This window comes from Ptychodera flava, chromosome 10 (assembly GCF_041260155.1).
Source record: "Ptychodera flava strain L36383 chromosome 10, AS_Pfla_20210202, whole genome shotgun sequence".
Classification (NCBI taxonomy): domain Eukaryota; kingdom Metazoa; phylum Hemichordata; class Enteropneusta; family Ptychoderidae; genus Ptychodera; species Ptychodera flava.
This window is the reverse complement of record NC_091937.1, coordinates 7,377,116-7,392,317: the sequence shown is the minus strand read 5'-3', so window position 1 is coordinate 7,392,317 and position 15,202 is coordinate 7,377,116. Positions and strand designations below refer to the sequence as shown.

General features: G+C 36.2%; 1 protein-coding gene across 1 annotated transcript; it reads left to right on the top strand.

Moving 5' to 3' along the window:
- Positions 1 to 699: 699 nt before the first annotated feature.
- Positions 700 to 14,747, top strand: LOC139142975 (adhesion G-protein coupled receptor G6-like). The gene is made up of 16 exons (XM_070713168.1): positions 700 to 1,070; positions 2,368 to 2,449; positions 4,341 to 4,536; positions 5,169 to 5,293; positions 5,604 to 5,835; positions 6,366 to 6,534; positions 7,139 to 7,297; positions 7,510 to 7,629; positions 7,904 to 7,961; positions 10,719 to 10,843; positions 11,229 to 11,350; positions 12,085 to 12,356; positions 12,797 to 12,872; positions 13,346 to 13,728; positions 14,005 to 14,100; positions 14,728 to 14,747. Exons 3-16 carry the CDS (start codon positions 4,487 to 4,489, stop codon positions 14,745 to 14,747), a joined length of 2,007 nt encoding a protein of 668 aa, XP_070569269.1. The 5' UTR covers positions 700 to 1,070; positions 2,368 to 2,449; positions 4,341 to 4,486.
- Positions 14,748 to 15,202: the final 455 nt, after the last annotated feature.

The following is a 15,202-nucleotide window of genomic DNA, read 5'->3' as shown; positions in this document are numbered from 1 at the left end:
TTCCTCCCGACGAAGATACACTTATTCATTGAAAATTAATGTATTCAGGTATGAAAAATGAATTACCGGTAGGAAGAAGTGTAATTATGTATTGACTTTATGTTACATATGATATTGTATTTATAATATGCGCATAACTTTGTATTGATTTCAGACAGATGTTTTCTACTTAGAAATTCACTTTGCCACATTTCTTTTCACTACAGTTAAACGATGGTGACAAACTTCGGATGTACAAGTTTATTTATTGTTTTAATGTTAGCCCATCAACTTGAAGCGGGAGAGGCCTGTCAAAGTCCTGCAACGCGAAAGGAACCACATTGTAATGGTAAGACTTCTTGAATTGATAAGAGTAATCGTTATGGAAAGTCTAAGGTTACATTATCAAGTCCAATATTGTTATCGAAATGTGGTGATAACGGGTGTTTTCAACGCTGTTCATTCTATATGACGACGACACCACGAAATTAAATACTCTCTCTCTCTCTCTCTCTCTCTCTCTCTCTCTCTCTCTCTCTCTCTCTCTCTCTCTCTCTCTCTCTAAAGTGTTTTATTAAATGCAACTTTGCCTAGCAGTACAACTGCTGAAGTTTAACTTCGAAATTATCGTGCCCCAATGATTACCTTTAATTTATTGGATAAACATAAACGATTTAGTAATTGACTGACCGGAGATTTTATTGCTTTTTTTCAGATATACTCTCAATCGGAAACGACACGTTTCAGATATTTGCCGATATAAGTTTACAAGGTGAATGGCAAGAAGCCCAAACTTACTGCGAAAGTGTTTACAAAGAGTTCGATATTGTTGGTCACCTGGCGGTTCTTTCCAACAATTCAGTCTTCGAAGAGGTGCGAGGGTACTTAATGAACGATAGCATATACACCAGTGCCGATTGCGTTAGGGGTTACTGGATAGGATGTATGAACAACAAAACAAATAACTTCACATGGATAGACAAGACACATCTGGCGACAAATGATTCAGTGTGGTTTCCCGAACAGCCAGACCTTGCACAATGTGCATTACAAGAATCCAGTAATTGCAAAAACGCTTGCTGTCAAATGTGGTTCGTATATTTTCTACGCTAATAAGCTCGTGTAGAGTAAGATTAGTGATGTTGAAAAGTGACAGCTCACTGGTTAAAATACATGACATTTTCATACAAAAATATTTTTCAGATTTGCGCATTTCGTCAAAGGTGCTAGATGTTAATGGCTTCGCCTAGGGCAGCTGTCCCAGCGAACTGAGCTCCAGGACGGCGACCCTTGACACAAGTAATGGCGAGTGCCATCAGATGGTGTCATATATTTCATTCAAAACGAAAAGATATTAATGCGGTTTTATTTTAAAATCTTAAGGTGATCTTAGATAACGTGTACAGATAACGGCAGAGGTGTGAAAAGAGAAAATTGGGGGGTGAATTGGTGTTCAACTGGTCCCTCAAATTCAAGAGTGCTATTAGGGGGACCTCAATGCAAACCATACCGATAAATCACTCTGGACGAGGCAGACAACAATGTTTTGATAAACCATTTTTGTCGTTACCTAATGAAACAGTTGTGTTTTAATGAATGACGATCATAACTGTTTGTGAATGCGAAAACTGTAATTATTGCTGACTTTCAAAGTGGGAATAAGAAATAACGGCAATAGAATATCATGTAGATACTAAACAGGTGAACAACAGACATAGAAAAAAGTCGTCCAGACAAATTATTCAATTTGAGACATATATCTAGTTTTATATTGAATTGTTTTTTCATGGCTTGCCAAGTAGACCCATATATATATAACATTGATATCCTTCGTATATGTTGCACACCTAAGCACTTCTGATAGCTTTACTCTGATGGATTAAGTTTATGTAAAAATGTCAAACATATCCAGATATACTAAGGAAAAAATCGTAGTTTGTGACGTATACAATAATGCACAGTGAAATCATCACACTTTTGTGTAAAATTCCAAAATCGAATTTCTTGTACGCAAATACCCTTCTACTCACCATATAGCAATATTCCATGTTTTGCAAGAAATAATTATTTGATATGGTAAGTAATTTCATCTACGTTACATCTTAACTTCTATTTGGAAACTTTACCTTCTATAAAACAATTTCAATTTTTTTTATCGGAACGAACACAACTCTTATAAATATGTCACACAAACATTATATTGGCATTATTGGAAATAATTTGCGGAACGTTTTTGTAGAAACTGTTACGAACTTTATCGGAAATGATGTCAGAACTGTACTTCAACGGCTCATAGACTTAGGCGCTTTGAAGTCGTTTTCGTGATTTCTGCAGTAATCGGTCATTTTGTTCAATGCAATTCTTTTAAGAAAATCTCAATTATTATAGGATTGAGAAAGAGGACGATAGTAATTTGAAGATAGATGACGCGAGTTGCACCCAGAAGAACAAGTTTTCATCTGTCAATTTCGTGAGTTACCAAAATTTTCTTAAAGGACAAAGTCGCTCTTTTCCCAGCATTTTTCATGGGAAAGTAGTTGTTGTTAGACTTCTTGAAACACTCTCAAATACTGGTCAACTGTGTACAATTTCAACTCAACTTGCAGTTGCAGCTAGTCAAGATTTAACATTCAAAGAATCGTGACATTCCACGGTCTGTACCGAAAAATCTTGTTCTGTACATAAATCTCGCCATGCATGGCTGAACAATAAATGTTACATAAAATTTGGACTTGATGCAAGCTTTTTGTAATGAAATCTTAATTGATTGATGGTCCCTTTTATATAGACATGAATAGCAGCTTTCGATAGCATTGTGGCAATATTTATTTGTCACAGGAAAGCAAGTCGGAATAGAAAAAATCCATTTTGTCTTGAGGTCAAAAACGAAAGTATCCTATTGCATGCATTCAACAAATGGGTAATTTATTACTCTTTTGCAGTTGCACCATTGTCATTTTGTACACTGCGTGACTTTATTCAAGTATTCCATACTTTTTCTTGACATCACAAAAGGTAAAAGAGAGCGACTTTGTCCCTTCAATGCACACATCTTGGTTTTGAATCTGTTTCGCTGTATACTATTGGCACTTAGGGAATACGGTTTTTAGAAAATTATACCAAAAAATATCGTTAAACTGCATAAAACAATGATTAAAAATATCAATGCGCCATTTGATGATATAAATTACTCTATTTTTGATGGCTTTGTCTATCAATGAAATAAAGCATACAATTGTTATTTGCAAATAAACCCACAAAGATGGAATGAAAACTATGTAAGAGAGGCATGATATAAAACATTATAGTCAAAACAGGGGACTATGCGCCTCCGAGGCAGGAGACCATCTGCCTTTCTGGCGCCGGGAAAATGGTCAGTTGCACCCGAGCATATAATCCTATGTTTTGTTGTAATACATAATATCAATGTAGCGTATGATAAGTTACCTACGATCTCCTTGATTCTGCAGTGCGATAAATTGCATGCAAGCAACCCCGAATTTAATCGACATATGTTCCTACATGAAAGACTTTTACTTTTATACGGAAATAGCTCATATTTTAATCTCATCACTAAGCAATGCTTACGAAATTGTGAGCCCCCGAAAACTTTAAATATAACGTTTACAATCACTTTAAAAGCAATATGATCGCAAGCTTGAAATGACCAAGCAGGTATTGGTGAGTAGGGGTAGAGGTGACATGTAAAATCTCTCTCTTATTACAACAGTTCAGGAGCCCTCTCTTTGACTTCAGATAAAACGAGCAAACAGCTTTTCTTTCTTTAACTTTAAACTAGTTTGCTATCTTCTCCCGAACGAAGAGCGGAATTCACAAGATCATCTAATATGTGCTGTGAAAATAAAAGGGAATCTACTGCACCATATGCGAATTTCTGTACACAGGCGATAAGCCTGACATCATCTTGAAATAATGGCCATGTCTGCAAATTATACTAAATTATGACTAACGCCGACCGTCAACAAAGATCAGGCAGTGAATGCTAGCAATGTCTTCCTAAGTATAATGAATATTTGTATAAGAAATATCTTCTTTGTCAATAATGATTTGTTATCTGACAAATCGATTTGCATCCACAAACAATTCTAACCAATAGGTGCTTAGATGAATACATGTACTTACGAGCATTATATGAACTGCGATCCTCTACCGTGGTGTTTAACCAAGTCACCATAGGTGTGTGGATAAAACTTTTCAAGTCATGATCGGGGAGGTTTCACAAATTTTTGGCATTTCTATATCGCTGATTAAACTGTCGGCGTCGATTTTCTCAGTTCATTTAATACTATCATCTCAGCATGTGATTTTTCTTATCAGTAAATCCGCAAATTTCTTTGCAGCGAATGGAACGCAATTCGATTACTTTCAGAACTGTTCAAAGGTAGAACGGCAACCACATAAGCCGAAATTGTGCCCTGCCGACATCACCTCTGACGACAAAGGAATCATACATTGGCCGGATACTGGGGCCAAAACAACTCCTGAAATGGAGTGTCCATACAGTGAAGATAGTGCGTCCACAGCCAAGAGAAAGTGGTAAGTTCAAAACGCTAAAACGACTTGCAAATGCAGCTACATTCAACATGACTGTATTCACTTAATACTAAATCTCGATGTGCACGTACACCGTATCAAGCAGATTTATGTTTATACAGAGAACTGTATGCCCTTAAACGAAAAAGCATGATTTATATAGTAACACGATTGGAACTAATTAGGGATAATTGGATTTTAATATTTTTCAAATTTCTCAAAAATGTTAGCTGCCCTATTTTTGAATGTTGCAATATTACAAAGTACTCATAAAAATAAGTGTGTAACGTAAAAAGAAAAGTAGATCAGATTACATCTGTGGATAAAATCGACATTACTTCACCATACAATTATCCCAAATTAGTTCCAATCGTGTTTAGTCTAGTTCTCCGTTCCAAATGTTGATTTGATTTAGCATTCTAAATCTATTTTAGGTAATAAGCAAAGCAGCCATCTATGGTTTATGTTTAGAAATTAACTTGGCAAAGAGCTTCCTACAAATTTTCACGATAGGCGTTTAGCATTTGATGACGTTGCATCGCTCGATTCGGTCATTCGGTCATGATGCAAAGTGTCCGATTTACTTTTGATGCGGTAAAATTTTACAATTTATATCGTCTATTTCATTTTCACAGTGTGTGTAAACCGACATCGTCAAGAGCAGAATGGGAGTCACCTGTTACGTCAGCATGTACCTCACAGAGTCAAGCTAGTCGAGGAGAACGGTTAAACCATCTGGCTAATACAACCATTCCGCCAGGTACGTTATCGATAAATACATTCGTTCAAAGACACTTGATCAGTATTTTTGACATGTTTTCTTTCAACTGTTGCTGTAAATCGATATATTTCGACCAACTTTACGTATTCTAGATAGTTTCTGGGCAAGGAGTGATGCACTCTATATCAAATACAATATATATATAATGAAATAAAATATAAATTTGTTAACCTTCTTATATCGTTTCAAAACCTACTGTATGGAAATATTCGTATTGTTAGACCTAAGATTCAGAAGAGGTTAATATGTCCACAATCTCATTAGAGAACGAAACTGCCGTCTTTTTCAGGACAAGCAAAAAAGGTTGCCGAGCAATTGGCCAATATCACCTCTGAAGCAGACAATTTTGAAGAGAATGACGTTACGCTTTCTGTCGACGTCATCGATAATATTTTAGAAAGTGGAGCAAACGGCACAGACATTGAGGTGGCCGAAGATGTGCTTCTGAGTGTTGATAATTTGCTACACGTCGATCACGAAGTCTTGGTCGCCAGTCAGAATAATGAAAATAGTGCCACACGGTAAGAATCATGGTATCTTTACCAAACTGTTTTTATCCAAAAAATGTCAGGCTCTCTTTTATCAATTTATATTTTTGAATTTATATTTTTCTCGAAAGTCAGATCGTTCTTCATGCCATCAGCAAGTATAGGCTTTATCCTCCGACATTCTCCTTTAAAATCTTAATGTTCCAATAGCTTTATACGTTTGTTTGCATCTTATTTCCTCCTTCCTTTTAATAGATGATGCTACTTTCCATGCACGAATGAATAGAAAACAAAGTGCCCCAATACATATTTTAAAAAAAATACTATCGGTCACGGGTAAGCATCCGGGGAGGCCATTTGCTTACATTACATTAAGGTTTGACATAAAGAATCAAAATGTCTCATAGAAAATTTCAATCCCCATACATCGCCAATATATAAACACAGCATTCGAAATGTAACACAATTTTCTAATCTTGGTAAACACTTCTATGCACAGAACAAGTTAAAATTTATATTTCAAACCACACTATAACAACATTATTTCTTTGCTTTTCTTCCAGACTAATTGAATCTGTTGAGAAGCTTGCTTTGATTGTACATTTTGTTCATGGTTGTATGGAGTCCGGAAATCAATCTGTAACCATAGAAACGGAAAATATCGCACTGATCTTGGCAGAGATGGATTCCGAATCGTTTGCTGGACTTAAATTTCGTTTTTCATCAGGAAATGTAAGTCACGTTTCGAGAGCACTGCATTAAAAACAAGTTAGATACAAACATACAATACGCTGCACCTTACATATTAACTGAACTTGCTTTATCCCTGTGGATCTAATTGGGAAAGCTATATTGTGATAGACACCTCCTTTGAGATGAAAGATCGCTGTTCATTGTCAATTGTGACATAATTTTATTATCTTGATTCCACAGGGCAACCGATTTTAGCGTTTAAATTCATTTGCACAGTGTTGCAGCAACCACTAATTTTATTTCAGACGCCGGCAAATTCGAAATATAATCCATAACAAGGAAACTACTACTATTTAAACAATTTAAAACGATGCAGTAAATACACTTACAGTTGTACAGATGTATGTTTATATAATAACGAAAAAGAAAATAAATGTAGTGGTTCACGAAAAGAGAATCTCTGGAAGTATCGCTTTAAGACCGACAGCAAAATATCTGCAAATTGCTTCTTGAGAAAATTTCTGGTTCATGTTTTGAGACGAAAATTAAAGTAAATTCCGGAATAAGAAGTTCTCGCGGAAGTTATGCTCATACAATAGACAAATTATATATTCATAAGCACTTTCACATTTTTCTGATCCAGCTTGAACTATCGAGAAGAACCAACTTTGATGACGTCATTGAGGATACTAAAGCATCAGTTCACTTACCGACATCACTGCTTGATGGATTAGAACCAGACGAACGATCTCAGGTCAATCGAGTACAATTTGTCGTTCACAAATTGAATACTTTCTTTAAGGTAAGTGAAAGAAACAGTGTCATCTTTGGGGCAAATTTGATATTGTATCTTTGATCGCTCGTTGGTGTTTGTTCAAATGAGTTCGCCATAATTTTACATGAAGGCAACCTTTAGCCCATTCTCTTGATGAAAGTATATACAGGACTGTCTTCCCACTATCTAATGAAGTCAAGTATTTGCATCGAAAATAATGTATTATTGAACTTTTGCAGGCTGTTGACATTAATGGTACGCACGCACGGTTTAGTCCTGTCATCGCAGCCAGTATTGGGGAGCTTAGAATCACCAACTTAAGGGAACCTGTCAGAATCCAAATACCTCGCAATAATCAGGTAAGAAGATTTGTGGGCGTTGTTTTTGTTCTTTGTCTTCGTTACTGTTCTTTTTCATGCCGTCATCGTAGTTTTATCTCAGTCAATGCCTGCATTTGTTTGGAACATGTTCCCTATACAGTATACTGGCTGAGTTGTATCGACAATATTTGAGTGCAAACAATATAAAAGTTGTAAATATGATTGCCACAGCATATTTAGGGTCTTAATTGCATTTAAAAACTGGAATCATATTAATAATTGTACGATTACTTGATGTACCCGTATTTTACAGGTGGTCGATTCTACCCTTTACAATGTGAGCTGTGCCTTTTGGGACTATAACCTTAGTGGTAAGTGATCTAATATTTTTCAAATTTCTCAAAAGTGTTAGCAGCCCTACAGCTGAATGATGCAATATTACAAATTACCTCATGAAAACAAGTGTGTAACTTAAAAAAAAAACAAAACAAATGAGGTTATATTTGCAGATTATATCGACATTACTTCACCATCTAATTATACAAAATTAGTTCCAATCGTGTTGACTTCTCGAAGGTGATGAATGTCTGGTGTATTCGAAGAATAAAGGAGGTACATTTGCCGCTACTTCTGCATTTTGTGGTTTTCTGTCCGATAATGACGACGATATTTTAACCAACAAGTCGTGCAAATTTTGATCAAAATTTGAGTGTATTGTATCTCTGTTGCTATATAGTGATATTTTTGGTTCGTGTTGAATATATCAACCGTATTGAATACATCTGTTCATGTTTAATACATCTGGTCTGTGTAGAAATACCAGTCCATACTATGCAATGCTTGCAGGTTTTTTTGTTGCCATTCTCATAATTTTTACATTAAAAGAGGAAGAAAACATGTATTGATAGAGGCTGTATGCGTTTTCTGAACTGAACGAGGGTGAATATGAGTGTCATTTTATATTAGTGTGCCCTTCCCTTGACTATTTAAAACCGCAATAGCTCATTGTGAATGTGTAATTAACCGATCTCAAAATATACTCACTTTTACTAGAGTTTTCTTTGACTAAGACCCATTAAAGACTGAAAAAGTGTATGACAGACATAATGTCGAAAGTCACATGTAAACTTAAAAGTTTTAATATCATTTTAGATTTCCCGTCATTTTCAAAAACTAATCAAGTGACAGAGAGAATAAACATTACAACAACAAAGTGTCAGCCATCGTTTGTTGTGCATTCAAGCAAATGGCGTCATGCTTGTATCTTGGATGATCAAGATGTGTATGTGTACAAAATATTACTTTTTTGTACATTTCCGAGGGGTGCCATTTTACGAGTCCAAATCAGCGAGCAGTGATACTTCTATACTCGTCATTCAGTTAGCATATTTACACAAATTAACTTTGGTTTGAAAATAAAATATGAAAATAATGCATAAAATTCGCAGCTGTTGGGGCTTTAGCAAACTATACATTCAGAAATGTAATATTATTATGGTAGGCCATCCTTAAATGAGTTTATTGAATTATTTTCTCATCAAAATGTGAGATTGTTAGAAGGTTTAGCTCCGTACACGTTTCATGCATTAAAATACTTCGTCTAACGATGTATATGAGATATAAGTGATTTATGTATTGGGAAGTATTATTATTTTTGTGGTCTAAAGGCCTTGAACACAAAATAAACCAACCTATTTATATTGATATAAAAAGTAACGGTGTCAATCTTACGAGAGGCCATCTTATCCACTGCATCTACTTATGTCTAATCTCTAATGATGTTTACATTCAGCGATATGGATTACTCTTCGTTGGTTAGAACGAGTGATATATTATGCATTAAGAGAGGCATTATAGTTTCATTGTCTTTTGGTGACATTTTAAGTCTCAAATTGTAATGCCAAGGGTCTGTACTTGACCTGGTTTTAGAACACTTACACACTTCCTTGCTCGGAATAGGGGAGTGACAGTGACGACCGTTCAATCTTCAGAACTAAAATAAAATTTTCGGATCAATTAGTAACATTTATCTGATCTCCGTATACTTGCAAGGTAAAACGCTGAATTATAAAATAACATCATGTTTAAAATAACATGTGCTCCAGATATTGCAGAACGGTAATGAAATTTTACAACATATCTTACTTTGCTGATAAAGGGATGAACCATGCTAATGATGGAACGTAAAATTAGATGATCAGACACAATATGCCATTCTCAGGCTCGGTACAGAGATTATTGCGGCATGGAAAATTATAACCTAGCTAGGGAGTCTCAGCAGTAGCCACACTCATCTCTGTCACAGGCGACGGTTTTCACCAACTTTTTGGGTATTGCGCATTTTCCATGATATACATTTTCTGTCTTTTCTTATATATGATACTTCGAACTAAAAAAAATAGATAAATGAATAATACACTAGTTTAAATATCGACCCCCGATTCCGTGAACATTTGCAAAACATAGACCTTGACCTTGCTCTAGGTTACATGGATGTGAATCGATAATTCTTATGCCCCAACGGCTATCAGCTTTGCAGACGCGATTGTCAAAGTTTTAGCAGATTATTTAGTATTTTTACTAGTGTATAATGTATTATTTTCACCAGTGAGCGGAAAGTGCGATCTCCAGCCTGATTGCTCCTATCAAAATCTGCTATTTCCGCCACGTTTATTTAGCCAGTTGGGCGCACGCAGGACTGAAAGAAGTCCCAGTTTGGAATCTTCAGATTTGCCTTTTAGCAGAGATTAGTGGAGGCGCGCCGTCAACCACTCGGAGACCCTCTAGCTTGGTTCGAATTACCCACGCCGCACTGCTGCCCCACCACCGCACCGCGTTCGTTCCAATCTCTGTGTGGAGGTTGACCATATGCAAGATGAATAGACATTAGCTTACTGGGGATGTAGTAACAATGCCAATGATTCCGGAATCAAAACGTGAACGATAAAAATATTTCAGTTGGTGAATGATTTGTTGTTCAATTCCATATCCATTGGGTGCGTCGTTTACACTGTAAATACTGTGTCGACTATTCTGCTTACCTGAAAAAATACTTTTCATGAGAGCCTAAGGTAGCTGTTAGATAACACTACGCCATGATTAAAGCAGACTCATATTCGTACCTATAGATGGCGCTGGTGCTTGGTCTGAAGAAGGCTGTGAGGTTTCATCGAACGGTACAGATGGTCAGAGAGCTGACAATAACGTAACAGTTTGTGAATGCAACCATCTTACAAACTTCGCTCTTCTTGTGGTGAGTAAAATTCAAAGAACAGTCTGTTGTTTGATACTTTGAATGTTAGTTTTAGAAACACTAAAACACATAGCCATGGGAACAAGTACCGCACCAACCTTGAATCACAGTCGTTGTCGGACATTGACTGGATTGCAAACACAATATATCGTGGTAACATGTAAAAAAGAATCGTTTACTCGGTCTGCATATTGTATGATTGTCAGAAGTGACTTTCATATGAGTTTTGCTAATTGGTGGTCTACGTATATTTTAAAAAGTCATTTTTAGAATCATTGCTATTTTCACAACACGTGAGTTTCTGTGCACATAAATATATGAATTTCACAATATTTACGTAGCGGTTCCATACCTTACTTATTTCCATACCTGTATACTTTATTAGAATATTTACAGTAATGACATCGACGAGACCCACCAGAAATCTTTATCGAAGATTTCCTACATTGGTTGTGGAGTATCGTTAATTGCGTTGGTCGTCACGCTAATCAGTATCATCGTCTATAGGTGAGTGGGTTGCAGTAACAACCTCTGAATATTAAAATATGTTACATGTGCCCCAATATTTGTTATACATAAAACCCTCCTTTCTTCCAACTATGAGCGTAAACAATGAAATTTCAGTTTCCATTCACAATTTGTGTAATAATGATGACGATGTGCCAGTCTTGCCTTGTCGCGTAGTACGCTGAAATGTTCCTGAGCAATGCTATGTCGCTACTCTTATTTTATCTTGAACCTTCAGGTGTAATATTTTTCTGCACCATAAATGTGATCGTTAAGTTCATTTCCTTTGTGAAATGACAATGTATCGAGGCATTGAAAGGATCAAAAGAATATTATCGCCATTTTCTATTATACATTGCTAACCTAAAAAAAAACCAGCGCCCGTGAATCATTTAAGTTGAACGCCGACAAAATGTAAGAGGATTTTTTTCTGATTTCGACTTGCTGTGTAACGCTTTTTAATAGTGAAATCAACAGAATGACTATTCATTTGAAACGGGTGTGAAACAGATTGCTTTTTATTTGAGGGAAAAGGACCCGCGATTTTATATAATATCATGAAACAGTCACTTGGTAAAACTTTAGTATATTCGTCACTTCATCGTTATTTACCCCAGCGTTGTTTCCCATAATACCTGTAACTGCCATAGAGATCCTTGTTCTGCATTAACAATTGTCTTTTACAATCACCACACATATGATCAGGTATTGCACATCCTTGAATCACATTTCAGAAAAAAGAAAAATAAAGCTGCAAAAATCCTGATCAGCTTATGTTCAGCCCTCTCCATGGCGTTGTTGATGTTCCTGATTGGTGGAGTGTTTGTTGACCTTGGACCGAGAATACCTGGTATTTGTGCCACCATTGCTGTTTTACAACATTATTTCCTATTGGCTGTCTTGCTGTGGATGGCACTGGAAGCAACGTATCTGTATCTGAAATTGGTCAAGGTTTTCGAGAACTATATTAAGAACTTCATGGTCAAGTTCAGCTTGATTGGTTGGGGTAAGATGGATTAAGATTTCATGACAGTTGATATTGTACATGTCACAGCATTCAATTTTTTATTTTCTCTAAAAATTGCCATTTTCTGGTACAAAGGTAGTTTTCTGACTTCGTTTCCGGCTCAAAGTAAATGATTGAAAGGCGGTGAAATGATTCACAAATTGTCTCGCTTTTTTTACTCAAACATTATTATTTTTGCAACATACAAATAGTTTGAGCATCCCAACTGCTGAGATTTGCTCTGTATAGCCCTAATTATTGTACTAAAAGTTTCATCCATCAAACGTGAGTAATTGAGATAGAAAAAAGGGACAACAAAGAACGGAAACATTTTTCGACAGAACGGAATCTTTTATTTGACACTTTCGTTAAACTTCTCAGTTCGAAGGCTAGGACAACTTTTGCACTTGTGAGAATTCATGGTTATTTTTTTATTATAGGTGTCCCCCTTATCATTGTCATTATTGTTCTAGCCGTGGATATTAAAAACTATGGATACATGTACAATGACAGGATGTAAGTAATGTCATCTTTCAAACTCCTGACGTGCAATTCTAGAATACTAGATTAAATAGGCTAATCGGTCAATTTGGCACTTGCTTTCTTTCCGTTTAATTCACCGTTCTATATCGAATGATTGACTCACTGACGGACGGACTGAATTGGAGTCTGGTTTAGTTAGTTACGTATAGATTGACTGACATGCTGATTGCCAAGTAAATTGGCGGCGTGACCTATGGAGTTTATTACAGTAGCATTATGATGTCTGCAGGCATATCTATGCTGCAGGTTAGGAATTCTTCTAGATCTTTATCTCAACAGTTTTCATGATTTTAATTTCATTACTTTGACCTGTATTGCATAACACAGCACTCACATTACCAATGTATCACTCGGCAGCTCCCTATAAAGAGTGAGGTTGAACACTAGTTTGTACTTACACAAAAAATAAGGGTGTTTCTTTCTTTATTACAACTATATTTTTATAGTTGTTGGTTGTCACAGTACACCTTCTACCGTGCATTCTTGGTTCCTTTCGGCGTGGTTCTCATCTTCAACAGTGTCATCTTCTGTCTTGTCATCCATCAAATATGTGGACTCAACTCAAGGGCGCTGACTACGAGTGAAAGATTCAGTATTCAAGCACAGTTGAGGGCGGCTATCGGTTTGATGGCATTGCTTGGTCTGACGTGGACGTTCGCCATATTTGCTATCAGTGAAGCCAGCCTCGTTTTCATGTATCTATTCGCAATATTCAACTGCCTTCAGGGATTGTTCATATTCGTATTCCACTGCGCGTTGAAGACAGACATCCAAAATGGTTGGAAGAGGACTTTCTGTGGACAAGAGAAAGCTCCTTATGAATCAAAGGGTAATGAGAGGCTTGAGTGCGTGATTTCTTGTCATTTGACAACCATATTTCTCCAAATAAGTAGGGAAATATGAAGACGTTATGTAGAATATAATGAATGGTGTCATTGTAGACAAGGAAACCGTTGGCATTAGTTTTTTAATTTCTTTTTATGTATTATTTAATTCTTTGATATATTTTCTTACTTTTCTATTTCTTTAATTCTTAATCATTTCATTCTCTAATGAATGTAAAACTTTCCTTCAAGTAAATTGACAATATTTACTTCTTCCACAGAGAGTAATAAGACGTCTTCAAGTTCTAACGGCATATTTAGCACCGCACATAAATATCAAGTGAAAGACAACGGAAATAAAACCGCCCTTACCTCTGGTAAGTTATGAAACTTTCGAACAAAGTGACGGCCCTACATCCTAACTTGCATTCCCAAATATTTCTTTATCCTTGGTATTAACGGTAGCTTCACAGCAACACTTGATTAGAGTTTTGAATTGACCTTTGACGGAAACCCACTAATGACTCACCGGCATCATAGACTTCGGAGCAATGAACAGTGCAAGTTACCAGGTTATTATACTTATTCAGGAACTTTTTGGAAAAGAGCAAAACTTCAACATATGTTTGGTTTCAAGTCTCGATCATGTTGTTTTTTCACTTCTTCTTTAGTTCCTTCCTTTCTGCCTCTCGTACTTTCATTATTTTTCCCCCATGCTTTCTTTTTTCCCTCCTTCCTCCCTTCCTTGTGTTGTGTCATATACAACGTTGCGTTTTCGTACAGCTCAACCCTATTTCATTCAGAACTGGTAATGTCTCACCGACGAAAAGAATAATTCTACGGTCTGTAATATTACAATACTGGTTTTCTTGAACCCAAACTCTTTGAAGTATTAATTTCCAGTGACAGAAGTTTGCCTTCTTGCCATGCTTTCCGTACGATTACGCTTGAAAACGCAATTTCTTGCTTTTGAATCTAAGTGTCTCGGGGTGTTTTTTTTGCAGATTCTACGACAACAACATGAGTGGCTCGGCTTGGTTACCAAAGACGTTGCCGGAAAAAGATTACCTGTTTTACACAGAACTCAAAACATTCTGCATAAGGGACAAACTATATCCGTGTAATGCAGCGTACTGCCTGAATTGTATTTTTTTGTATCCAAGGGCATAGAGTATTAGATTTAGTTCATACATACATACATACATACATACATACATACATACATACATACATACATACATACATACATACATACATACATACAGACAGACAGACAGACAGACAGACATACATACATACATACATACATACATACATACATACATACATACATACATACATACATACATACATACATACATACACACACACACACACACACACACACACACATACATACATACATACATACATACATACATACATACATACATACATACATACATACATACACACACACATACATACATACACACACAC